Source organism: Trichechus manatus, unplaced genomic scaffold (assembly GCF_000243295.1).
Source record: "Trichechus manatus latirostris isolate Lorelei unplaced genomic scaffold, TriManLat1.0 scaffold00048, whole genome shotgun sequence".
Classification (NCBI taxonomy): Eukaryota; Metazoa; Chordata; class Mammalia; order Sirenia; family Trichechidae; genus Trichechus; species Trichechus manatus.
Genome location: NW_004443984.1, coordinates 17,222,113 through 17,246,939, shown reverse-complemented (window position 1 = coordinate 17,246,939; position 24,827 = coordinate 17,222,113). Strand labels below are relative to the sequence as shown.

At 49.1% G+C, this 24,827-nt stretch overlaps 1 protein-coding gene across 1 annotated transcript in view; it reads left to right on the top strand.

Annotated features, from left to right (window-relative positions):
- Positions 1–18,554, top strand: part of TNFRSF8 (TNF receptor superfamily member 8) — a 36,800-nt gene extending 18,246 nt beyond the window's left edge. Inside the window, exons 9-12 of the mRNA XM_023732195.1 lie at positions 14–67; positions 13,094–13,119; positions 14,504–14,708; positions 18,310–18,554. Of these exons, the coding sequence (XP_023587963.1) occupies positions 14–67; positions 13,094–13,119; positions 14,504–14,708; positions 18,310–18,554 (530 nt within the window). The remainder of the gene's footprint in view (positions 1–13; positions 68–13,093; positions 13,120–14,503; positions 14,709–18,309) is intronic.
- The last annotated feature ends 6,273 nt before the right edge of the window (positions 18,555–24,827 follow it).

Genomic DNA, 24,827 nt, shown 5'->3' with positions numbered 1-24,827 from the left:
GGTGTCGTTTCAGAGCTCCACCTGTGCTTCCCAGGCCAGACCATCCGGCCCAAGCCGCAGCCTATGGGTAAGTGTTCAGAGGGCCCAAGGGGCTGCTTGAACCAGCTGGACACGAAGCCACTGTAAACCTTGGGTTTGGGCTCAGGAGGCTTAGCTTCTTCTCCGAACCCAGCCTCGTGACTCCACTGGTCTGTCCTCCCAACCTTGTCTGTGATGGGGATAAAAAGTGGGTGGGTGAAGACTGTGTGACACACCCCGTACAGAGCTATTTCGATGGGGTGCTGGTATGAAGGTTTAGAAGTCTGCCTTTCATTCTTTCCTCTGTAGTAACCGCCAGGAGAGGCATTCCTCAACACCTTCCCCGCCTCCCTGCCTCCCTCCCTCCCTCCCTCTCCCCATCTCCTCCTTCTCCCTCTCCCCTTCCTTCCCTCTCTCCCTCTCTCTCCTTCCCTTCCTCCCTCTCCTTCTCCTCTCCTCCTTCCTCTCTCCCCTCCCTCCCTGTCCCTTCTACCTTCTTCCCTCTCTCCCCTCTCTCCTCCTTCTCCCTCCCTATCTTTTCCCCCCTCTCTCTCCTTCCCTCCCTCCTCTCCTCCTTTCTTCTCCCTCCCCTCTCCTTCCTCCATTCCCCCTCCTCACCTCTTCCACTGACTTCCCAGGGAGCAGAAGGGCATAGAGGGAGGAGGGCAGGCGATAGGCTGGAATTCTTGTTCTACCCCTTACAAGCTACTTTGGGTGAGTTACTTACCTTCTCTGTGTCTCAGTTTCCTCATCTGTAAAATGAGGAGAGTGGCAGCTACTTCACAGGGCTGGTGTGTGGACTGATCGATGTAGGGCCTGTGAGGTCCTTCCCACAGTGCCTGCCCACAGTCAGGAACAGAGGCAGCCGTGTGATGGCAGGCCCTGCTATGCCTGGGTCCTCTTCTCTCACCAGGAATCCCAGGCCTTCCTGAGTTCTAGGCTGTTCTGAAGCCCTCCTTGGTTCTTGCTCTCTGATAGGCCAGCTCTCCCAGGCAGCAGATGGGCTCTGGCCATCTTGCACCAGTGTCTTCTCTCCCTTGTGTAGCCCCCTGTGCCCTTCAGGACAGGGCCTGGTCTTCCTCAACATCCCCCAAGCACTGACTGAGCACCTGTTGTGTGCTGGGCCCTGAGCATGAGGGAAGGAGGAACATGAATTGCCTGATCTTCTGTGGACATTCTGCTTTACAAGGCTCCCGGAGAGGGCCTCCCTGACTCCTCCTGGGAACCCCAGGGGAGTCCGTGTGATGACCTTCATTCCATAAGGAGATGGCCCTGGAAGGTGGATGGCCGGCCTGGGCTACATGGCCAGACTTAGCCCTGGCCCTGGAGGCGGCTTGACCAGCCTTGGTTTGTTTGTAGAGGGCTCAGTTCTGTCCCATCTTCCTCCCTCCTCCCAGCGTTGTCCCTACCCCAAGACTCCCCTCCCTGCCCCCAAATCCCCAAGACCCTTGAGAGCCTCCCTCTCACCCTAATTTGGACTTGGGCACAAAAATGAAGTTGCACTGAGACGTGTTTTGAATTTGATGAGTTTCAAAACCAGGAGCTTGTGTTCCCTTTGCTAGGGGGGTTTTTGTGTTTTGACAGTTTCAAACCTTTTTCCATGAGCTGTCAGCCTCAGTGTCTCATTGAAACTCGCGTTTGCTTTCTTGACATTTTTCTAGTTGTAGAGTTTCCATTGCTGTCAGTCTGTTTTTTTCTTCAAGCCTTCGTGGTAGCAATTTTGTTGGAAAAAAAAAGAAAAGAAAGAGGAGAAAGGCAAAGAAAACACCTTCCCTTAAGAAGGCAGACCTGGAACTGAGCGTGGAGACTCGGTGACGGCCACCCTCGCTCGGAGCCGATTCTGGCCCTCTGGCTTCCTTGGGGGTCCGTTGGGGTCTGGGAGACCAGGCCCAAGATGGAGGTGAGGTCAGGGTAAGCACACAGGGCACAGGATGAGGACAGACTGGGCAAGATGGAGCCCCATCCCTGGAGCAGTGGGTGCTAACGGGCTAAAGGAACATGCGTTCATCTGTTCGATCGTGCATCTGTTCAGATCATCTTCACTGAGCTCCTCTTAGGTGCAGGCTCTGGGTGGGAACAGAAACTGGCCTTGCTCTCCAAGCTGTCAGTCTAGTGTCAATTACTGTCACATTCTGTTGTTGTTGTTAGTTGCCACGTGCAGAGTAGAGCTACTTGATAGGGTTTTCATGGCTGTGACCTTTGGGGAGCAGATCACCAGGTCTTTCTTCCGAGGCACCTCTGGATGAGTTTGAACTGCCAACCTTTCGGCTGGTAGTTGAGTGTTTAACCATTTGTGCCACCCAGGGACTCCAATGTCACATTCTGTTGTTGTTGTGGTTGTGTACCATTGAGTTGATTCTGACTCACAGCGACCCTATTTGACAGAGTAGAACTACCCCATAGGGTTTTCTAGACTGTAATCTTTATGGGAAGGAGCCCTAGTGGTGCAATGGTTAAGCACTCGGCTGCTAACTGGAAGGTCTGTGGTTCAAAAGGTCGGGAGAAAGATGTGGCAGCCGGCTTCTGTAAAGACTACAGCCTTGGAAACCCTATTGGGCAGTTCTACCCTGTCCTACAGGGTACCTATGAGTTGGCATTGACTTGATGGCAACGGGAATCTTTATGGGAGCAGACCTCCAGGTCTTTTCTACCACAGAGTTGCCAGTGGGTTCGAACCACCCATCTTTTGGTTAGTAGCTGAGCGCTTAACCGTTTGTGCCACCAGGGCTCCTGTCACACTCTAGAAGGGGCGAAAGGCAAACAGGATGGGAGTGTGTGCCCCATCCCTCCATCACCTGGAACTCTAGGGCTAGGGGATCTCATGATGCTTAAACAGTGCCTACTAGATGCTCACCAACCAGCTCTGGAATTAATTTGACTTCATTGCCTGTGTCCTTCGTGGCAGGCATTGGTGAAGTACTGATGTTATCCCATTTTATTCCTCTCATCAGCCTTGTAAGGCAGGTACTGCTATTGTCCCATTTCACAGATGAGGAGACTGAGGCACAGGAAGGTACTTAAAAGTAACTTGTCTAAGGCCGCTTGGTTAATAAGTAGTAGGACTAGGATTTTGTAGTTGTTGAGATTTGGGTTTAAAAAGGGTTTCTTTACCTCAGCACTATTGACATTTGGGACCAGATAATTATTTGTTGCGGGGACTGTCTGGTGCACTGTAGGATGTTTAGCAGCCTCTGCCTACCAGATACTAATAGCATCTCCCCAGTTGTGATAACCCAAAAATGCTTCCAGACATCACCAAATGTCCCACCCGTCTAAATTCTTGTAAGTCTTCATTTTAATGGGCACTAGAGTCGTTATTTTGTCTTTTATTACAGACAGATTTAAGTTGAAAAAAACTTTTTGTTGTTGTGAAAAATTTCAAACTTACAGAAAAGTCATAAGTCCAGTACAAAGAACTTATTTTTCCCAAACCATCTGAGAGTCTGTTGCTGACCTGCCTTATAACCCCCGAATACTTTAGTGTGCACTTCATATAAACAAGAACATATTTTTGCACAACTGTAATAAAACCATCAAAACCAAGGAGTTCACATTGATGCATGACCACTAGCTAATCCTTAGATCCATTTGAGTTTTTCCATTTGTCCCAATAATGTCCTTTTGCAGCAGAAGAATCCGGTTCAAAGTTACATGTGTCATTTAGTTGTCAAATCTCTTTATTGTTATTGTTATTGTTAGTTGTGGTTGACTAACTTATGGTGACCTTGTGCATAACAGAAGGAGACATTGCCCAGTCCTGCACCATCTTCAGGATTTTTGGTACGCTTGAGTCCATTTAGGCTCTTCAGTCTCTTTCAGTCGGGAACAGTTCCTTAGTCTTCCCCTTGACTTTCATGACCTTGACACTTTTGAAGAGTACCCAAGTGATTTTGTGGATGTCCCTCACTTTGGGTTTGTCTGACGTTTCCTCATGCTTGGACTCAGTTGTGTATCTTTGGCAGGAAGATTCGAGAAGTGATGCTGAACTCTGCTCACTGCAGCCTGCCAGGTTTCAGTTTGTCCCTTTCCTGGCGATGCTCGCTTTGCACACACAAGGCGGCGTCTGACAGGCTTCTCCACTGGGAAGTTACTCTGCTTCTTGATAATTACTAAGTACTTTGTGGGAAGGTGCTTTGAGACTATGTAAATAACCCGATCCTCATTGAACTTTCGTCTTATGTATTTATATATTTACGTCTGTATGGGCTCTTTTATTCAACGGGTTATAATCTGTTACTGTCATTACTTTGATGCTCAAATTGTCCCTGATTAGGCCAGTGGGAGCCCCTTCAAGCTAGCTCCTGGGTCCCTCTTCCATACCTCCATCCTTTTGTTGTTTGAGCACTTCTTTGCTTTAAGATGTTTGTCTTAGTTACCTAGTGCTGCTGTAACAGAAATACCACAAGTGGATGGCTTTAACAAACAGAAATTTATCTCATCACAGTCTAGTAGGCTAGAAGTCTGAATTCAGGGTGCCAGCTCCAGGGGAAGGCTTTCTCTCTTTGTCGGCTCTGGAGGAAGGTCCTTGTCATCAATCTTCCCCTGGTCTAGGAGCATCTCAGTAAGGGGACTCTGGGTCTAAAGGACACACTCTGCTCCTGGCACTACTTTCCTGATGATATGAGATTCCCCTGTCTCTCTACTTGCTTTTCTCTTTTATATCTCAAAAGAGATTGACTCAAGATGAAACCTAAGCTTGTAGATTGAGTCCTGCCTCGTTAGCATAACTGCCTCTAATCCTGCCTCATTAACATCATAGAGGTAGGATTTACAACACATAGGATAATCAGTTGACAAAATGGTGGACAATCACACAATACTGGGAATCATTGTGTTTTAGTCATCTAGTGCTACTATAACAGAAACACCACAAGTGGATGGTTTTAACTAGAGAGGTTTATTTCCTCACAATCAAAGTAGGCTAAAAGTCCAAATTCAGGGCGTCAGCTTCAGGGGAAGGCTTTTTCTCTCTGTCGGCCTTCTTCTCTTCAGTGTTCCCCCAGACTAGGAGCTTCTCTGCGCGGGGACCCCAGTCCAAAGATACGCGCTCTGCTCCCGGCACTGCTTTCTTGATGGTCTGAGGTCCCCCTGTCTCTCTGCTCACTTTTATATCTCAAGAGATTGCCTGAGGACACAATCCAATCTTGTAGACTGAGTCCTGCCTTACTAACACAACTGCCACCCATCCTCCCTTATTAACATCATAGAGGCAGGATTTATAACACATAGGAAAATCACACAGTACCAGGAATCATGGCCCAGCCAAACTGACACATTCATTTTCTGGGGGACGTAATTCAAACCATGACACATGGCCTAGCCAAGTTGACACACGTTTTGGGGGGACACAATTCAATCCATAACATTGTTCCAGGCTCATCTTGTACTTTCCCTGCCCCAGGCTTGGAACTAGCCATCTCTCCAAAGAGCCCAGGTAGGGCCAGGATTTGAATCTAGGGGTGCCTGCCACCAAAGCCTGGCTGAACCTCTGTGTCAACCTCCTTCTTGGGGCTTGTTCTGTTTCCTGAATGACTGGCCGGAGAGGGGATAGGGCTGGAAGGGAGAGAATGAGGGCAATGGAAGAGCAGAGAGCTTTAAATCATGAGTTGGAGCCCATTACTGCATGACAGTGACCTTCAGAGCGGCGCTGGGATACTGAGCACTTATTGCAGGGAGCTACGGTGGCCCAGCATGTTCTGGAGTTGTGTCCTGGGGTGCCAGATGGGTTTGTGGGAAGATCATTGTTCTTCCCAAAAGCAAACAAACCAATACATGAACACAATGGACTAAAGCAGCACTTTTAGGGGAAAAGCACTCACAGAATTTGACCTTTGTGCTTGGTGAGATTTGCTTTGGGTCTCTATCAAAGCACACTTGGGTCATGACCAGGCTGTAGGCAGATTTTGACCTCTTTTGCCTTTATGTTATTTTGCACTTGTTTCTGAGAAATCAGTATCAAATGCTGCTTTTCTTTCAGGGTGATGGAATGCCAAGCCATACCAACACCCTGGGCTTTGCCCAGAACCTACTATGTGCTCGCCAGCATCCTTTCTTTTCCCCCCATACAAAAATTTATACATATATTGTTGTGTGACTCTACTTGCTCTCCCCGTACTGTGACAGCACACTCCTCCTTTCCACCTCTGATTCCCCGTGTCCGTTCAACCAGCTCCTGACCCTCTCTGCCTTCCCATCTCACCTCCGGACAGAAGCTGCCGTTTAGTCTCTTGTATCTACTTGAGCTAAGAGGCACACTCCTCATGAGTATCACTTTATGTCCCACAGTCCAGTCGAATCCCTGTCTGAAGAGTTGGCTTGTTTTACTTCTGGGCTGATAGACAATCCAGGGACCATGCTTTCCGGGGTTCCTCCAGTCTCAGGAAGGCCATTAAGTCTGGTCTTCTTACTAGAATTTGAGTTCTGCACCCCACCTTTCTTCTGCTCCATCAGGGACTCTCTGTTGTGTTCCCTGTCAGGGCGGTCATTGGTGGTAGCTGGGCACCATCTAGTTCTTCTGGTCTCAGGCTGATGAAGTCTCTGGTTTATGTGGCCCTTTCTGTCTCTTGGGCTACTACTTTCCTCGTGTCTTTGGTGTTCTTCATTCTCCTTTACTTCAGGTGATTGGGACCAATTGATGCATCTTAGATGGCTGCTTGCCAGCTCTTAAGACCCCAGACACCACTCACCAAAGTAGGAGCCAGCATCTTTTTTAATTTTTTAAAAATTTAAATAGACTTCACGTTGTAGAACAGTTTTAGATGTATAGAAAATGTAAGAAGATAGTACAAAGAGTTCCCATGTACTCTCCACACAGTTCCCGCTATTATTAACATCTTCCATTAGTGTGATACATTGCCACAATGAATGAACCAATATTGTTACATTATTATTAACTAAATTCCATATTTTATTCCGATTTCCTTAGTTTTCCCGCATGTCCTTTTTCTGTTCCAGCATCCCATCCAGGATACCACATTACATTTAGTTGTCGTATCTCCTTAGGCTTGTTCCTCTTGGCGGTAACAGTTTCCTTGTGTTTGATGCCCTTGGCAGTTTTGAGGAGGCCTGCTCAGGTGTATTGTAGGATGCACTTCAAATGGAATTTGTCTGATGTTTTTCTCATAACTAGACTGGGGATATGGATTTCGGTGAGGAAGGTCACAGAAGTGAAGTGCCATTCTCATCATATCATATCAAGAGTCCATGTTCGCAGCATGACTTATCACTGAGTACCTTCACTGGTTTTTTTTTGTTTAAATTGTGGTTAAAAAAAAAACACAAAACATTTGCCAATTAAATTTTTTAAAAAGTAATTTATTTTATTTTTGTTTTTGTTGAAAATACACGTAGCAAAGCATACACTGATACAACGATTTCTACATGTACAATTCAGTGACATTCATTACATTTTTCAAGGTGTGCAACCATTCCTACCTTCCTTTTCCAAGTTGTTCCTCCTCCATTAACATAAGCTCACTAACCCCTAAGCTTCCTACCTAACCTTTTGAGTTACTGTTGTCAGTTTGATCTCATACAGATAGTTCTTAAAAGAGCACAATGCTCAGGGAAGACATTCTGTACTAATTAAACTAAACTATTGTTTGGTTTAAAGAAGACTTCAGGGGATATTTTTGGATTAAGGTTTAAACTTTAAAGATTATCTCAGGGCAATAGTTTTGGGGGTTTATCCACCCTCCATGGATCCAGAAAGTCTGCCTGGATACCATGAGAATTTGAAATTCTGTTCTGCATTTTCACCCTTTCGATCAGAGTTCTTCTATAGAATCTTTGATCAAAATATTCAGTAATGGTAGGAAGCCTGCCAGTGCAACAATTTTTACATGTACAATTTAGTGGCATTGATTACGTTCATCATGTTATGCAGCTATCACCACCATCCTTTTCTAAATTATTCTACCACCATTAACAGAAACTCTGTGGCTACTGTGTGAGAATGAGGCACGGTTCCCCAAGGTGACCACTTTGCTGGGAGCAGCAGTTATTCGGCCTGGTGTAGGTCCCTGGGTGGCACAAACTGCGCTCAACTACTAATCTAAAGGTTGGCAGTTCAAACCCACCCAGTGGCACCATGGAAGAAAGGCCTGGCAATCTGTTTCTATAAAGATTGCAGCCAAGAAAACCCTATGGAACTCAGTATCAAAAGCTTAACTTTAGATACCTTATTTACTCTTCAAAAAGCCCCTCCAGAGTTGATGTGCTATGTCCCATTTCCCAGAGGAGAGGACTGAGGCTTGGAGAGGTGAGGTCATTCTGGCTGGAGGGTCATGGCCAGTTTGCCACCCCCGCCCCCCACCCAGTGCCTGCAAAGCTGCCCCATTGTTTGGCACTTGGCTTGTTTTCCGTTTTTTGGTGATTATAAATGCTACTGCTGGGCACACCTTTTTTATTTCTTCTGGGTTATTTCCTGAGGATGTGTTCCCTAAAGAGGAATTACTGGGTCAAAGGATGTAAGGTTTTCACTGCCAGATGGCTCTTGAGAAAGGTGGAACCAATTTGCCACTGGGCCTGGGCAGCCTAGTGCCCTTGTTTACTCACGTCGTCTCTAACACTGAGTTTTAAGCACTCTTATTTTTATTTTTCATCTTGTTACGTTGTCACACACATTCACTTTTCTTTCTTTTTTTTTCAGTCCCTGGCCACACCAATGACTTGGCACCAAATAATAGTTGGCTGTTTTCAAAACTCAAAATCACTCTCAAGGGACAAGGATTTGGCTTCTCTGACATTGTTTAAGAGGATGTGCTTCAGGCCAGAAGAGCGCTTCCTCTGTGGTGGCTTGAGCAATGGGTGCCTTGTGGGAACGAAGTACAGTTCCCCAAGGTGACCACTTTGCCGGGAGCAGCAGTTATTAGCGGTAGTGTTGGTCCCTGGGTGGCACAAACTGTGCACAAGTGCTAACCAAAAGATTGGCAGGTCAAACCCACCCAGCAATGCCACAGAAGAAAGGCCTGGTGATCTGCCTCTATAAAGATTACAGCCAAGAAAACTCCATGGAGCTCAGTTTTCGTCTGTAACACCTGGAGTCACCATGGGTTGTAATTGACTCCACGGCAATGAGTTTGGTTTTTTTTTTGGCCTGGAGTGTTTGTTAAATCAAGAATCAGTAGAGTTATTTTACACATGAACTTCTTCTGACCATTGTATTAATTGCCAAGGGCTGCTGTAGGAAAATCACCACAAAAGGAGTGGCTTAAAACAACAGAAATTTATTTTCTCACAGTCTTGGAGGCTGTTTTCGTTACTTGCCGTTTAGTCAGCTCTGACTCATGGCGACCTTATGTATAACAGAAGGAAGTGTTGCCCAGTCCTGCACCATCTTCATGAACGTTGGTGTGTTTGAGTCCATTTTTGTGGCTATTGTGTCAATCCATCTCATTGAGGGTTTCCCTCATTTTTCTTGACTCTGCTTTACGAACCATGATGTCCTTTCCTAGTGATTGGTCTTTCCTCATGACATGTCCAAAGTGAGTCAAAGTTTCGCCATCCTTGCTTCTAAGGAGCATTCTGGTTGTATTTTTTCTAAGGCCAATTTGTTCATTCTTTTGGCAGACTGTGGTACAGACTAGATATTCTAAATCAAAACTAGAAGTCTGAAATCAAGCCATCAGCAGGGCCATGCTCTCTCAAAGCTCTAGGGGAAGATCCTTCCTTGTCTCTTCCAGCTTCTGGTTGTTGTTAGGTGCCATTGAGTCAATTCCAACTCATAGTGACCCTATGCACAACAGAACAAAACACTGCCCTGTCCTGCGCCATCCTCTCAATCACTGCTGTGTTTGAGCCCATTGTTGCAGCCACTGTGTCAATCCATCTCATTGAGGGTCTTCCTCTTTTTCACTGACCCTCTACTTTACCAAGCATGATGTCCTTCTCCAGGATTTGGTCCCTTCTGATAACATGTCCAAAGCATGTGAGATGAAGTCTTGCCATCCTTGCTTCTAAGGAGCATTCTGGCTGTACTTCTTCCAAGACAGATTTGTTCATTCTTCTGGCAGTCCATAGTGTCTTCAATATTCTTTGCCAACACCATAATTCAAAGACATCAGTTCTTCTTTGGTCTTCTTTATTCATTGTCCAGCTTTCACATGTATATGAGGCGACTGAAAATACCATGGCTTGAGTCAGGAGCACCTTAGTCCTTGAAGTGACATCTTTTCTTTTTAACAGTTTAAAGAGATCTTTGGCAGCAGATTTGCCCAATGCAATGCACCGTTTGATTTCTTGGCTGCTGCTTCCATGGGTGTTGATTGTGAGTCCAAGTAAACTGAAATCCTTGACAACTTCAATCTTTTCTCTGTTTATCATGATGTTGCTTATTGTTCCAGTTGTGAGGATTTTCATTTTCTTTATACTGAGGTGTAATCCATACCGAAGGCTGAGTTTCAAGTCCTCTTCCCTTTCAGCAAGCAAGATTGTGTCATCTGCATATTGCAGGTTATTAATAAGTCTTCCTCCAATCCTGATGCTCCATTCTTCTTCATATATTCCAGCTTCTCAGATTATTTGCTCAGCATACAGATTAAATAGGTATGGTGAAAGGATACAGCCCTGATGTATACCGTTCCTGACTTTAAATCACACCGTGTCCCCTTGTTCTGTTTGAACAACTGCCCCTTGGTCTAAGTACAGGTTCCTCATGAGCACAATTAAGTGTTCTAGAATTCCCATTCTTTGCAGTGTTATCCATAATTTGTCATGATCCACACAACCGAAAATACACGTAAACATCTTTCTGGTATTTTCTGCTTTCAGGCAGGATAATACTGACATCAGCAATGATGTCCCTTGTTTCATGTCCTTTTCTGAATCCAGATTGAATTTCTGGCAGTTCCCTGTTGATGTACTGTTGTAACGGCTTTTGAATGATCTTCAGCAAACTTTTACTTGCGTGTGATATTAATGATGTTGTTCGATCATTTCTGTATGCTGTTGGATCTCCTTTCTTTCCAGTGGGTACAAATATGGATCCCTTCCAGTCAGTTGGTCAGGTAGCTGTCTTCACAATTTCTTAGCATAGACGAGTGAGTGCTTTCAGCGCTGCATCTGTTTGTTGAAACATCTCAACTGGTATTCTGCCAATTCCTGGAGCCTGTTTTTCGCCAATGCCTTCAGTACAGCTTGGACTTCTTCCTTTATTACCATTGGTTCTTGATTATATGCTACCTCCTAAAATGGTTAAACATGGACTAATTCTTTTTGGTACAGTGACTCTGTATTCCTTCCATCTTCTTCTGATGCTTTCTGTGTCATTTAATATTTTCCCCATAGAATCCTTCAATAATGCAACTGGAGGCTTGAATTTTTTCTTCAGTTCTTTCAGCTTGAGAAAAATGCTGAGCTTCTGGTAGCCCCAGACACTCCTTGGCTTGTGGCAGCTTCACTCCAATCTCTATGTCCATCTTCACATGGTTGTCTTCCTTATATGTCTCTGTGTCTCTTCTCCTCTGTTTCTAAGGACACCAGTCATTTGGAATTAAGACTCACCTCATCTTAATTAAGGAGCCCTGATAATGCAGTGGTTAAGTGCTTGACTGCTAACCAAAAGGTCAGCAGTTCGAACCTACCAGCTGTTCTGCGGGAGAAAGATGCGGCAGTCTGCTTCCATAAAGATGTACAGACTTGGAAACCCTATGGGGGAAGTTCTACTCTGTCCTATAGGGTCACTGTGAGTCAGAATTGACTTGATGGCGATGGGTTTTGGTTCATCTTAACTTCATTGCATCTGCAAATATCCTATTTCCAAACAAGGCCACATTGACAGGTACCAGGAATTAGGACTTGAACATATCTTTTTGGGGGACACATTTCAACCTATAACAACCATCATTTGGTCTATTTCCCCATTCGACGCTTTCTACCTGCTGATGCTCACTTCCATTTAAAAGGCACACTTAAGGGTGTTTCCCAGACTGACCTGGTGTCTCAGCGGCATTTTCTTATTGTCAGTCTTGCTTGTGCTATCTTAGTTGATTGGCCTTCAGCGAGTGTTCAGCTAGGATCCACGGCTGACGGCTCCCTGGAGCTAATGAAATCAGAGTGTGTTCTGGAGGTGACTTAGCTGCATACTGGCATCTCGTAGCCAATCTCTCTAGTCAGACATGGACATCTAACAAGACACACTCCAAGAATCTGTGGATGGCCTCCTTGAGGGTTGTTAAATGCTGTGTGTCCCACAAAGATCCTCTGCGACTGGGAGTTGATTTACTTTTGGATAGACTGGATGCCTGGGTACCCCCTCTGGTGTTCTTGGAAGGCCAGTGGGCCGTGGTTAAATGTCTGTATACACTTGGCCGTGACCTGGCACCCTATTTAATATGAAAGAAAAATTAGAGTGGAGGGTGGGGGCGTGGGATGGGAAGATAAAGGCTGTACCCTAAGAATCACTGCCAGAAATTAAAATACCCCCTGAGCCCACAAAGGGCGAGGGAAGTGGGGTGACTGAGAAGCTATAGAAAGTAATAGAAAACTGAACCCAAGCTGGCTTGAGCCCAAAAGACCCCAGAGTGAACTGGCCTCAGCCATGTCTGGATATAGGGTTCAGCCAAGGTCCCCAGGCTCCATCCTCTCTCTGTCACCTGCAGTGAGGTCCTCCCTACAAGTTCCACATGGCACTTTGGGAGGCTCTGGGTTCTCTAGGTCCCGGAGTCTGCAGAGAGGGGCAGACCCACTTCTGACCCTACAGAAGTCTTCTTGGCTCTGGTTGGGAAGGACACTTCTGTGCTCCCCATCACAGTGTGTTGGGGGGGTCCCCAGGGTTGATTGGCTGAGTCCGCTTGAAGTGGGCATGGCCAGGGCACAGTGGTTCCCCAGAGCTGCCAACCCCGATGACTGCCTGACACTGGGGAGGCTGACGCGGAGAAGTGAACCCCTGTGTCCCAGGTCTGCGGGGATGAGGATGCTGACTCTCAAACCCATCCACTGTTCTCCAGACCAAGGTTCTGGCCTCTGGGTGGAGCTCAGCACCACCAACCATCCCGGGGGCCATTGACAACTGGTGGGTGGGGCCAGGTGGCTGCCGGAGTCTCTGTGGTGAAATCTCTGCTTTTTTTTTTTCCAGATTCCAAGCCTGGGAGGAAGCCCACAGTAAGCAACCCTTCCCTTGCCCCTATGTCAGCTTCATGCCTCTAAATCTGACTTCTTCCCTAACTGAGACCTGTAGGGCAGATCATGTGTCTCCCAAACAGCCTGGGGATGTGACTGCCCTGCAGGTTCAGGCAGAGTCTGCCCCACTGCAGGGAGCTCTGGGCACTGGTGGTGGGGGGGGCCTGGCGTAGGGCCTCAGCCCTCCTCCCTGCCCCCACAGCAGTCTCCAGCTCCTGGCTTAGCGTGCAGGGGACTTCCAGAGGGGCCTGCCAGACAGCAGATTTGGTTTTGGCCACGTTGGGTGCCAGGTCTAGTCAGAAGGAAGCCTGTGCATATTTTCTCTCTTTCTCTGTAACTATTCCATGAGTCTCATCCTTGAAGGTGGAATAAGAAATCAACAGCATGAATTAAAAAATATATATATATATTAGCTACCATATGCTGAGCACTTACTATGCACTAGGCAGCTTGCTTTGTGCTTTATGGAAGTTATCTCCTGTGATCAGAGGTGGGTACTGTTGTCCAATTTTACAGAAGAGGAAACACGGGGGCCCGGAGAGGTGAGGTGGGGGCCCAAGGCCACACAGCTGGAAAGGGTAGATCAATTCAGATTTGAGTCCTGGATTGTGTGACTCCAAGACCCATGCTCTGACTATCACCCTAGGCTGCCTCCTAATAGTGAGAACATATTCATCTACCTTTTGTCAACGCTTACAGTGTGCCATGCACTGGGTGGGGGCTCTGCAAATGTTACCACGATTCTTACAGCCACACAGCATGGGAGCCCTGCCCTGGCACCCAGCCCTGTGCCCAGCTCCCCAGGGCCAGTGCAGGGTGTGAGGACAGCTCAGAAGGTGCAGGGCCAGGTTTTCGTATGGTGGGGTCTCCAGTGAGTGTGGTTCACTGCTGCAGTGAGTGTCACTGGGGACCAGGGACTGGTGCAATGGAAGGGCTTCCAGGAGGTGGTGGGCCAGGAGCTGGCACTTACAGACTTTTCTGGAATGAGACTGCCAGGGTTCAAGTTCTGGCCTAGACACTTCCTAACTGTATAACCCTGAGCAAGTTACTTGACTCCTCTGGTCCTCAGTTTCCTGATCTGTAAAATGGGGTGGTTATTGAGAATTAAAAAATGTCAAAGACTTAGAACAGGGTAAGCACCATATAAGATGCTGGCTATTTTTCTTGTTGTTAGTTGAAGTTAAAGCAGCACATCACCCCGAAATCTACACATGAGTGTGCTGTGCTATCAAGGCTGAGAATCCTGGGGGGTAGTAGCTCCTGGCAGCTTTAAAGCACAGAGGAAGACTCACACAGGGGGTCTGTAGAAACAAAGAAAAACTGAGGTACCCCACATCAGCACCCACTTCCTTGTTCCCCCCAACAGCCCTGCAGGACCGTGTCGGTGGTAGAGCCAGGCCCAGAAGAGCAGGGATTGATGAGCGTCCCGGCTGTGGAGACCTGCCCCAGCATGGGGACCTCCTGTCTGGAGAGCCTGAGGCTGCTGGAGGCCAGCCCAGTTGAAGGTCCCTCATCCCCCAGGGACATCCCTGAGCCCCGGGCCACCACAGAGCACACCAATAACAAGATTGGTGAGTCGGCTGGTTGGGGTCCTGGTGGGGACAGGTTCAGAGGGGTGGGGGGTGGGGTGGGGGAGAGATGGTGCTATGTCCTGGGCCTCGGGGCAAAAACTAAGGGGCCTGGGGCCGGAAGTAGGACATGATTTTTGTGAAAACCAAAGCAAAACCAAATATTCCGACTCATAGCAACCCTATAGGACAGAGGAGGCATAGGCTTTCCAAGGCTGTAAATCTTTATGGAAGCCGACTGCCACATCTTTCTCCCATGGAGTAGCTAGTGGATTCAAACTGCCAATCTTTCTGTTAGTAGCCAGGTGCTTAACCACTGTACCACCAGGGCGTCTACATTTTATGAAAGAGTTAAGTATTATTTACTGTACAGCGCAGCTTGCTTCACTTTGCCTCTTTACCCCAGTTTCCATTTCTGTAAAATAGGAATAGGAGCAGCACTTACTTCCTAGGACTACTGTGACAGTTTAATGAAATAATGCATGCAAAGTCCCGAGCCCGGTGCTCGCTGTCATTAAAGTAAAAAGTGACCACCTCCCCCTACCCCCACTCGAACGAAGAGCCTGCCCCTCGTGGGGACAGGAGGACGACACATCAGTGGCCACAGACCTGCCATTTGTCACACACATTCTGTCACTCCTATTTATTACACAGCCTTTTGAGGGTGGTATCTTTCTCTCTGTTTTATAACTGGGGAAACTGAGGCCCTGAGGGATGAAATGATTTTCCCATTACACAGCTGCTAAGTGGCAGAGCTGGGACTCGACCCCAGCTCTGCTGGACTCGGAAGCCCGTGGCTTCCCTGCGCCACCACTGGCCTTGGAGTCACTGCAGGGTCACCACGGCTGGATCTGGCCCAGGTGCCCAGCACTTCTAGAGCTAAAGCTGCCCTCCAGCTGGGACAGGTCTCCGTCCTCCTAGGGTCTCCCTGCCTCCTCACTTGCCTCTCTCTACCCTGGTGCAGCTAGAGTGTTTTCCCCAAAATTCATACCTGTCCATATCACACTCCTGCCAAACCCTCTAGTGGTCCCTGTCACCATCAGGATCCTAATTCCAGCTCCTGCCCACCAGCCTCCCCTCTCCTCCTGACATCCCATCCTTGGTCCATAGGGCTGATCCTCCTACTTAATGGCAGTTTCCTGAATGTACTGAGCTCTCTCTCACCTCCAGACCTTTGTGGGAGCTGCTTCCTTCTGGAGCAGCCAACTCCACCCCTTTGAATCTAGTTAATTCCTGACGTCCTACAGGGCCCTGCTTGGTGCCTCCTCCTCCAGGAAGCCTTCCTTGTCCTCTCCTCTCTCCCGTCTAGGCCAGATGCCCCTCTACTCTGCCTTCCCCAACCCCCTCTCCCCGACCCCAGGCTCTCCGCCCCACCGAGTTCCCTCAGTGCCCAGCTGTGTGACTTTGTGTTTACAGGACTGTCGCACCCCTCCAAACCTGGCTGTGAGCCCCCAGGATGTGGGACCTTGGTGAGCCCACCTCTATCTTTTCTGAAGGGGTAACTGGCCCTCAGATAATACTAAAGAGGCATTGCTAATCTGTTCTGCACATTTCTATGGCAGACACTGGCGGATAGAACTCTTCAGGGCAGTCTTTTGTACCAAACTGAAATGATTGGAATTATAGATTTCAGCAGGTTTTATCTGGAAAAAAAAAAAAGGATTTTGGGAAATACCATCCAAAGCTTCTCCCTCAAATTTTCTAAGAAGTCCTAATTTGAAGGTTTGGGTCCGCGCTGAGTGCAGTGCCTGGAGCTCTACCCCACCAAGGCAAGCTCCCTGGATTCTGGAGCCCTGAGGGGGGCAGGAAGCCCAAGCAGCTTCTGGAGGAACCCCCTCCCCAACTAGAGGGTGGGCAGCTTGTGATGGGGCAGAGCCAGAGGGTCAGGACTCATGGGATGTGAGAGGTGGCCCCCAGCTTGGGCTTCTTCTACCTAATCATCCCCAACTCCCTCCACCATGCCCAGGTCTCTCCCTCTGCCCCGTCTCTCTCCTCCTCTATCCCCCTCCCCCATCTGTCCTCTTCTGTCCTCTCTCACTTTCTGGCCCCCCTCTCTGTCACCACTTCTGACCCCCTTCTTTTGCCCAGCCCCTCCAGTCAGGGTTCCCAGGGTGAGGGCACAGGGCTGATGGAGGGTGTGTGGCTGGGGCCTGAGGCCTTTCTCTCTCTCTCTCTCTCTCTGTCTCTCTCTGTCTCTCTCTCTCTGTCTCTCTCTCTCTGTCTCTCTCTCTCTGTCTCTCTGTCTCTCTCTCTCTCTGTCTCTGTCTCTCTCTCTCTCTCTCCTGCTGCTGTTTTGAGCACTTCTCTCTCTCTTTCCCTGGAGGTGTTAAAAACAAACAGAAGAGCCAGTGTTATGCAGTGGGGCTGAGGGTGCAAGGGCCCTTGAGAATCTTTTTGGGGTTCTTGAATAGAGGAATGTAACTGGGTTACCCAGAGAGGCAGGGATCTCTGAGCCCCCCATACCCCAGCTCTAAAGTTCCACTGCGAGCTTCCTCATTCACCCTTGTGAGCCCCAGGGCAGAGTAGTGAGGAGCTTGACCTTCCCCGAGCTTGAGGCTGGGCCGCTGGTGGTTAGAGTGGGTGACCTGAGGGAGGTCCAGGCTTCCCCACTTCCTGGCTTCTTGGGCAATTTATTCAGCTCCCCTGGTCTCCGTGTCCCCCTCTATAAAATGTGAATGCTGGACGCTCTGGCATCAGACTGTGGTGAGGACTACATGGGATTGTATCTTTATGGGGTGAGCTCGGACACTCATCCTAGTGATATTTACCAGCCCCTACTAAGTGCTAGGTGAGCTCAGCTGTGAAGGAAACAGGTGCGAGAGCAGCAATAAGCCATCAACACTGACGTATACGGGCCCAGAGCAAAACTGCTAGAATCATTGGCTGCTGTTGATAATTTGAGGTTTGTGTTGGGTGACCAATTGTCCCGGTTTGGCTAGGACTGAGGAGGTTCCTGGGACCAGGGACTTTTAGTACTAAGCCTAGGAAAGCCCCAGGCAAACTGGGATAAGTTGATCGCCCTAGGTTCATGCTTTAGGCACGTGGACAGACACTGCCTGTGCTCTTGTTGGCAGAGGAGAAGGCAGGCTGCCTGGCCCCTGGCCACTGCCTGCCCCCCTCTGCCCCAGGAAGCAGAGGAGGCAGCCAGGCAGGCTGGGGATTTCTGCTAATTACCTGGTGACCTTGCATAGGTATTTAATCCCTCTGCTTTTCAGATTCTTTACCTGTAAAATGGGGATAATAATAGAGTGTCTGCCTCACAGGAGGAAGGTGAGCACCCCAGGAGTTAGTGTAGGTCTGCATTCACCTGTGTTACTGTTGTCAGCGTTGGTGGCAGCTTTTCTGTGTGTCCTTTCCTATAAGCACCAGAGGGCTTTTCCTAACTCCTCAGGGTACACTTCTGGCTGCTTCACCTCCTCTGAGCCTCAGTACACCTGTAAGGTGGGCGGGGCTTACTGTTCCCAGAGAGGTTGTGTCATCCACCTGGGGCCCCGTGGATCAGGAGTGGCAGAGCTGGAACCTGGGATGCAACCATCCTCCTTCTCCTAGTCCGCATCCCAGCTGGGCTTTGGTCTCCCTGCTCACGCTTTCGTTTGCCTTGCAGAGAAAATCTACATTATGAAGGCTGATACGGTGATTGTGGGGACAGTGAAGACCGAGGTGCCTGAGAGCCGGGGCCTGACAATGCCAGTGGGGCCTGAGTTCGAGGAGGAGCTGGAGGTAGACCATACCCCCCACTATCCGGAGCAGGAGACAGAGCAGCCTCTGGGCAGCTACAGGGATGTCATGTTCTCAGTGGAAGAGGAAGGGAAGGAGGAGCCCTTGCCCATAACCGCCTCCGAAAAGTGAGGCCTGGCCTGGGAGGGGGCTTGGAGGGCAGCTGGGTGCCCCTGGGAAGCCAGGGCAGCACTAAAGGCACCCAGTTGAGGAGCGGAGGTCCATCTGGCCTGACCTGAGGTCCCAGCATCTAGTGGTGATTCCAGTGTCATCACAGAGGTTTCTGTGGTCTCCACTTGCCTCCTACCTAGCTGCCCCACCCAGCCCCCAGGGAACCCTGGGCTTGTATAGAAGAGACAGTCCCAGGGTGCTGGATCTGAAGCGATGTTTGCTAGGGCCACAGAAACAAGCAGGGGCCAGGCAGCCTGCCTTCTTCTCTGCCAAGAAGAGCACCTCTCCAGGAGCCCTGGGGACCAGGCACACCTACAAGGGCCAGCCTGCCAAGGGAGGGGTCACGCCTCGAGGCTGGCTCCAAGCCTCACCCGTGCCCCCGCACTCTCACTCTCCTCCCTGGCCTCAGAGGTGACGCCCACCAGGCCTTGCTGGCGTGCCACCAGCCCCCAGTTACTGTAAATGTGGCCCCCGTGGGCACGGAGCCAGCGCCTGTGGCATTTTCTTTTAGTCAAAAGGAAAGTTGAGGCCAGGCCATTACCGGCGGGAAACCCACCTCAGCCACCGCAGCCGCCTGCTTGGCCTGCATATGCCCGGAGTGGGCGCCCAGCCTGGCCCCCTGCCCAGTAGACTGAGTGGGGCCCTCCTGGGGCTGCCAGCCCTTCCTGATTCCAGAGCCCTCACAGTGGACCCAAGGTCCTCACGGTGCCCGCTGGGGGAGGCATCTCGGGACCCTGATGCCTCTAGATCCTCAGCAGCTACAGAGCCCCCACCTCCGCTGGAGACCCTGCCCTCTGGCTGCTGTCCAGAGAAGGGCCTGCTTGGCTCTGCTTGTGACATCTTCCCTGCACACGGCAAGGGGAACTGTGGGCCCTGCCCGGGGTCCTTGACTGTGCTGTGAGTGCCACCCTCTCTGTCCTGGGAAATGAAGAAGCATCTGCCTGAAATCTGCCATGTTTGCAAGTCAGGCTGGCACTGGTCCCTGCCATCTGGCTCCAGCCACCAAGCCTCCATGATAGGAGTGGATGTCGAGGGACACAAAGTAACATGGTTTCACCAAGATGTCCTCCCTTATCTGGACTATAGGAGAGAGAGTGCTTGGTTGTACAGTCTGGACTTCAGGATTTTGGCATTTCACAGCAAGGAGGAAAGCCACCCCGACTCTCCTAGGGTCTGCAGACTCATACAGACACACGAGAGGCCTGGGGAGATGGGCAGGCAGATAACAAGTTTGCCGCAGCCCAGGCTTTGAGTGGCGGGCTGCCGGGAGACTCCTGGACTTACCCGCTGCAGGTCGGGAAGCTGCTGTTTACTCACCGGGCTACTTACTCTCTGGAGGAAGTTGGGGCCGGGCTAGGAATCACGAGGCCTGTTTCTGAAACCTCTCAGATGTTTTGGGGAAAGTTGGAGAGGCTGGGATATTGCAAGAGGTGGTTACACCAGAACCCTAGACATTGGCAGGGAGAAGTTAAAGTGGGAAAAAAAAATTGCCAAAATGTCCCTGTGCCGGTGTGGTGTGGGTGTCTTCTCCCTCCAGTGCTTCAGGGGTAAGGGACGCGCAGATTTCACACACCCACTGAGCAGGGCGGCTCTGGCAGCCTCCACTTGAGAATACTGACTCATGTTTTAATGCAATAACGTGCTCCCTCACTGTACGGCTCTTCCCAAAACATTTGATTCTCTAAAAATTCATACCAGTAACCAAAACCAGCTGCCGCTGAGTCAACTCTGACTCATGATGACTCCATGTAAGTCAGAGTAGAACTGTGCTCCACAGGGTTTTCAGGGACTGCTTTTTGGGAAGTAGATTGCCAGGCCTTTCTTCCGAGGCACCTCTGGGTGCACTCAAACCTCCAACCTTTCGGTTAGCTGCTGAGTGCATTAATAACCATTTGCAGTACCCAGGGACTCCAAAACTTCATAAGGTCCATTAAAAGCCAAAGATCATAAGGCTGAGGAAACTATCACTGAAATGGAGAGGATTTTAGATCCTCTGGGTTAGAAGGGTCTGAGGAGTCTCTCCCCCCAGGGCAGGGACCCCCTCTGTAGCCCCATGACCCCAGACATCTAGTGGGCCGGTCTCTGATTAAGCCCCTCTGGGGACACGAAGCCACTACTGCTGGGACAGTCATCCCCTTCATTGGACAATTCCAACCACAGAGAGGTTCCTCCTCATCTATCATGACACACCCTTCCTCCATGTAACTCCCACTCTCTGGTCCACAGCCTGCCTTCTGAGGGGGCTCAGAATAAAGCCACTCTTGTCATAAGGCTGTCTTCAGGTGTTTGCACAAAGAAGTCAGGCACCCCATGGTCCGCTCCTCTGGGCTGGCCAAGCATTCCTGCCGCTTGGAAAAGGGAGCCACAGAATGGCAATGTGAGTGCCCAGCCCCGGAGATGGAGGAGGGCCAAAGGTGCAGGTGAGCCGTGGGCTTCTGGGGGTGAGCAGGGAGGGCCCCAGCCTGGCTTTCTGGTCACAGCACAGGGGCAGTGTGGGGCGGGCTCCTGCCCCAGGAGAGACCATGGAAAGACCTCGCCCACCCCATCCCTGGACTGTAGCCGACACCTAGACTTCATTACTGCCCAGCCACTGCCCCAGCCACTGCCAGCCAGGTGGTCAGGCCAAGAGTGAAGTCCCTGCCCTGACCAGTGATGGACATCCTGTCCTGGCCTCTGGCCGTTCTGATGTCCAGGAAGGCCCAGCTTCTCAGGGTAGCAATTCTCAGGCTGTGAAGACATCCCTTCCCCTACCCCCACCACACACACACTTTTCCAGAACAGGGAGTGAAAGCAAGTGATAACTGTTTGACAGAAGCTATTGTGTTCAACAGGGCCAGATTAAGGCATATGAGGGCCCTAAACACTGATAATCCGTGGCGTTCCCCCCTCTGTTTACTCACGTATTCGAAGGGTATATGTGAGTTCAGTATATACACATGTGTATACATACGTGTGTGTGTGTCTTAGCTATCCATGATGTAACTTCTTTTTAAATGTGACTATAGTACTAGCGATTGAACACAAAAGTGGCTTATGCCATTTTAGCGGAATGAGGTGAACTGGATTATAAAATTTTTAGTGGATGTGGGGTACTAAGATTTTGACTGTATATCACACTTTCTACAAAAAAAAATTCCACATATTCTACAACAAAGAAAATGAGTCAATGAACTTAGTTGTTTCAACAACGTAACATTCTGTTGATCCTCACAATGAAAAATTGACTTTCACCAATTTTGCTTTAAATGGCTCATATTTCAATTTTGAAGCTTGTTTCATAATAAATGCTATAATTATAAATGAACAAATGAAAAGATGTCATAAAAGAGAACTTTAAAGATATTTAGAAGTTTAGTTTCTAAATATTAGAAAGAAATTACTGCATTTTATTTTTAGATAGATCTTTCATCTCTAACATGTTATAATTAAAAACATTTCTTTCTATTCCTTGCTCTTACAAATTCTTCAATGATTTTGTCACAGTTAAGCTGCCAAACAATATCTACTTCCATAAATCATAAGAATAGTGAATTGAGTCTTCAAGACTTTCTTCATTGTTGTGTGCTGGCTTTTCCTTGTGTCCTGTCTGTTGGGCATCTATGAGTCTTTGCTTTGGACAATTAGTTACCCCTGTTTTGTTGACGCCCTAAGCACATGCTTACCTTGCTTATAGGGTAATTCATCCCTGGTGTTCAGAGACAAGCATGCTCCCCAAAGCAGCTTTGTCGATTGTCAACTACTCTATGGTTCTTAAACTCTCCAAGGCCTGGCACAGGTCCCTAAAATGGAACAAGAGGACTGGCTGCCCAGAACGTCTCTCTCTCCTTCTCTATGTGCCCCCCACCCCAACAGGGAGGTCCTAAAGACCCAGGACTGTGTTTTGGTCTTCTCAATTCCTCAGTCACCAGGATTGATTGTTGAGCTGAACAGGCAGGAACATCTGTGCAGAGGTAGAGGTGGCTCTCGGCTGCAGTTCCTTAGCTGCCTTTCCTTCACGCCCGCTCCCTGGCCCTCCCTGCCAGCAGTTGGGGGCAGGGAGGCATGGGTTATGAGGGGCTGGGACCAGAATAGGAGAGCGGACTACAGTCACAGCAGGACCCAGGAGAAAAGCTTAAACACGGGAATACGGCTGGACCATCTGGAAGCCAAGGTGAGAATACTGAACGATTCAAGCCTGGCTCCGTAGGCCTCAGTATAACTTGGGCTCATGACCCTCTTCCACACTCTCTCCCTTGGCCAGCACCCCATGCTGGACATATATCCTGGACCCTTGCATAGGCTGGCCCCAAGGAGCAGCCCCTAACCGTGGGGTGGTGGGGTGTGAGTAAGATGCAGGGCCGAGAGGCCTGCCCACCGCCCTCGTGGCCCGGATGCAGAAGGCTGCAGTGTGCAGATGGGAATGGGGCTCTAGGCTCAGAACCTGATCAGCTTCTGTCCTCCTTCCAGCCTGGGCACCACTTCCCAGGTCTGCAGAATTCAGCCCCCTCTGACTTACAAATGGGTCACTTTCAAAAGGGCATTGTACTTGGGAGACATTTCTCCCAGACAAACAATGTTATAATTAGTGGTTGGTTCCAAGGCTGGCCCACAAAAGCCTACTTTAGCTCTATTAAGGTTAACCAGGGCATCCAATGGGTTCCACCTGGTTCAGTCATGGCCAAGGGAGTGAAACCGGAGCAGACCCAAATTTTTACAATTTGGGTGAACCGGAAGGGAAAAAAGTACAAGTCAAAGCCCTGGAATAAGAGACTTGAAAGAAGCATAGTGAGCCCTTTAAGGAGCCTGATCGGTGAGATTGGATTATTGGCAGGACTATGGAAAGTTACGTACATTCAAAGCAGTGCACTTGGCCCCCATCTTTGAGTGGGGCACTGCTGTTTCCAACTCTGCTCAAAATCTGATGGGCAAGAGATTTGGTTGCTATGCAACAAGTACACTGCCCTTGAGGGAGATTAGGTTTCTAGCAGGGCTTCAATCAGTAATTATATATATATATATATATTTTATTGTACTTCAGATGAAGGTTTACAGAACAAACTAGCTTGTCATTAAACAGTTAGTAAGCGTACTTTATGACGTTGGTTAACAACCCCCAACATGTCAACACTCTTCCTTCTCGACCTTGGGTTCCCTATTACCAGCTTTCCTGTCGCCTCCTGCCTTCTAGTCCTTGCCCCTGGGCTGGTGTGCCCGTTTAGTCTCATTTTGTTTTATAAGCCTGTCTAATCTTTGGCTGAAAGGTGAACCTCAGGAGTGACTTCATTACTGAGCTTAAAGGGTGTCCGGGGCCATACTCTTGGGGTTTCTCTGGTCTCTGTCAGGTCAGTAAGTCTGGTCTTTTTTTGTGAGTTAGAATTTTGTTCTGTGTTTTTCTCCAGCTCTTTCTGGAACCCTCTATTGTGATCCCTGTCAGAGCAGTCAGTGGTGGTAGCTGGGCACCATCTAGTTGTACTGGACTCATTCTTGTGGAGGCCGTGGTAGTTGGGTCAACCAGTAATTTTTCCCGTTCCACTTATCCTTCCGGTTCACCCGAATTTTAAAAATTCAGTTTTGTTCTGGTTTTCTTCCTTGGCCATGACTGAACCGGGGAAGATCTGGTTTGAAGCCTTGAGGTTAATAGGGCTTTCATGCCAGTGTGGGGACCTGGACCTCCCCTGGGACCAAGTTGCTGCAAGAACTCCAGAATGATCCCTCTTGCTCTGTGGGGTGCCTCACAAGACCCCTCAAGTCACAGTCGTAGAACTGGCTGTGACTCCAAGCATGTTTGTGACATGATGAGTCTCCTGTGCAGGGGACACCCACTCATGGTTCTAGTGCATTCCAGACTCTACCACACTGCTTCTTGAGATCTTTCCTTAAGTGAAGCGTGGTCTCCTTCCCTCCCTTTCAAACACACCTATGATGAACCAGGCCGGATCCCACCTGCAGAGGGTGTAGCCATGAGCAGGCAGATGTGCCCTTCCAGAGCCTGTGTTCCAGTGGAGGAGACAGACTTAGATAAGCAAGTAATCAAATCAGTGAAGATCATTTCAGAGTCAGATTATGCTAAGTGTCATGAGAACCCCTCAGGGAAGTGTGGTGTCGTGTCTGGAGGTTGGGTCAGCTTTAGCCAAGTAGTCAGGGAAGGCTTATCTGAGGAGGTGCCCTCTGAGCTAGACCCAGTGATGTGACAGGTGAGCAAAGTGGAACCCTGGAGGCAGAACATTCCAGAAAGAAAGGGAACTGCAACCCCGC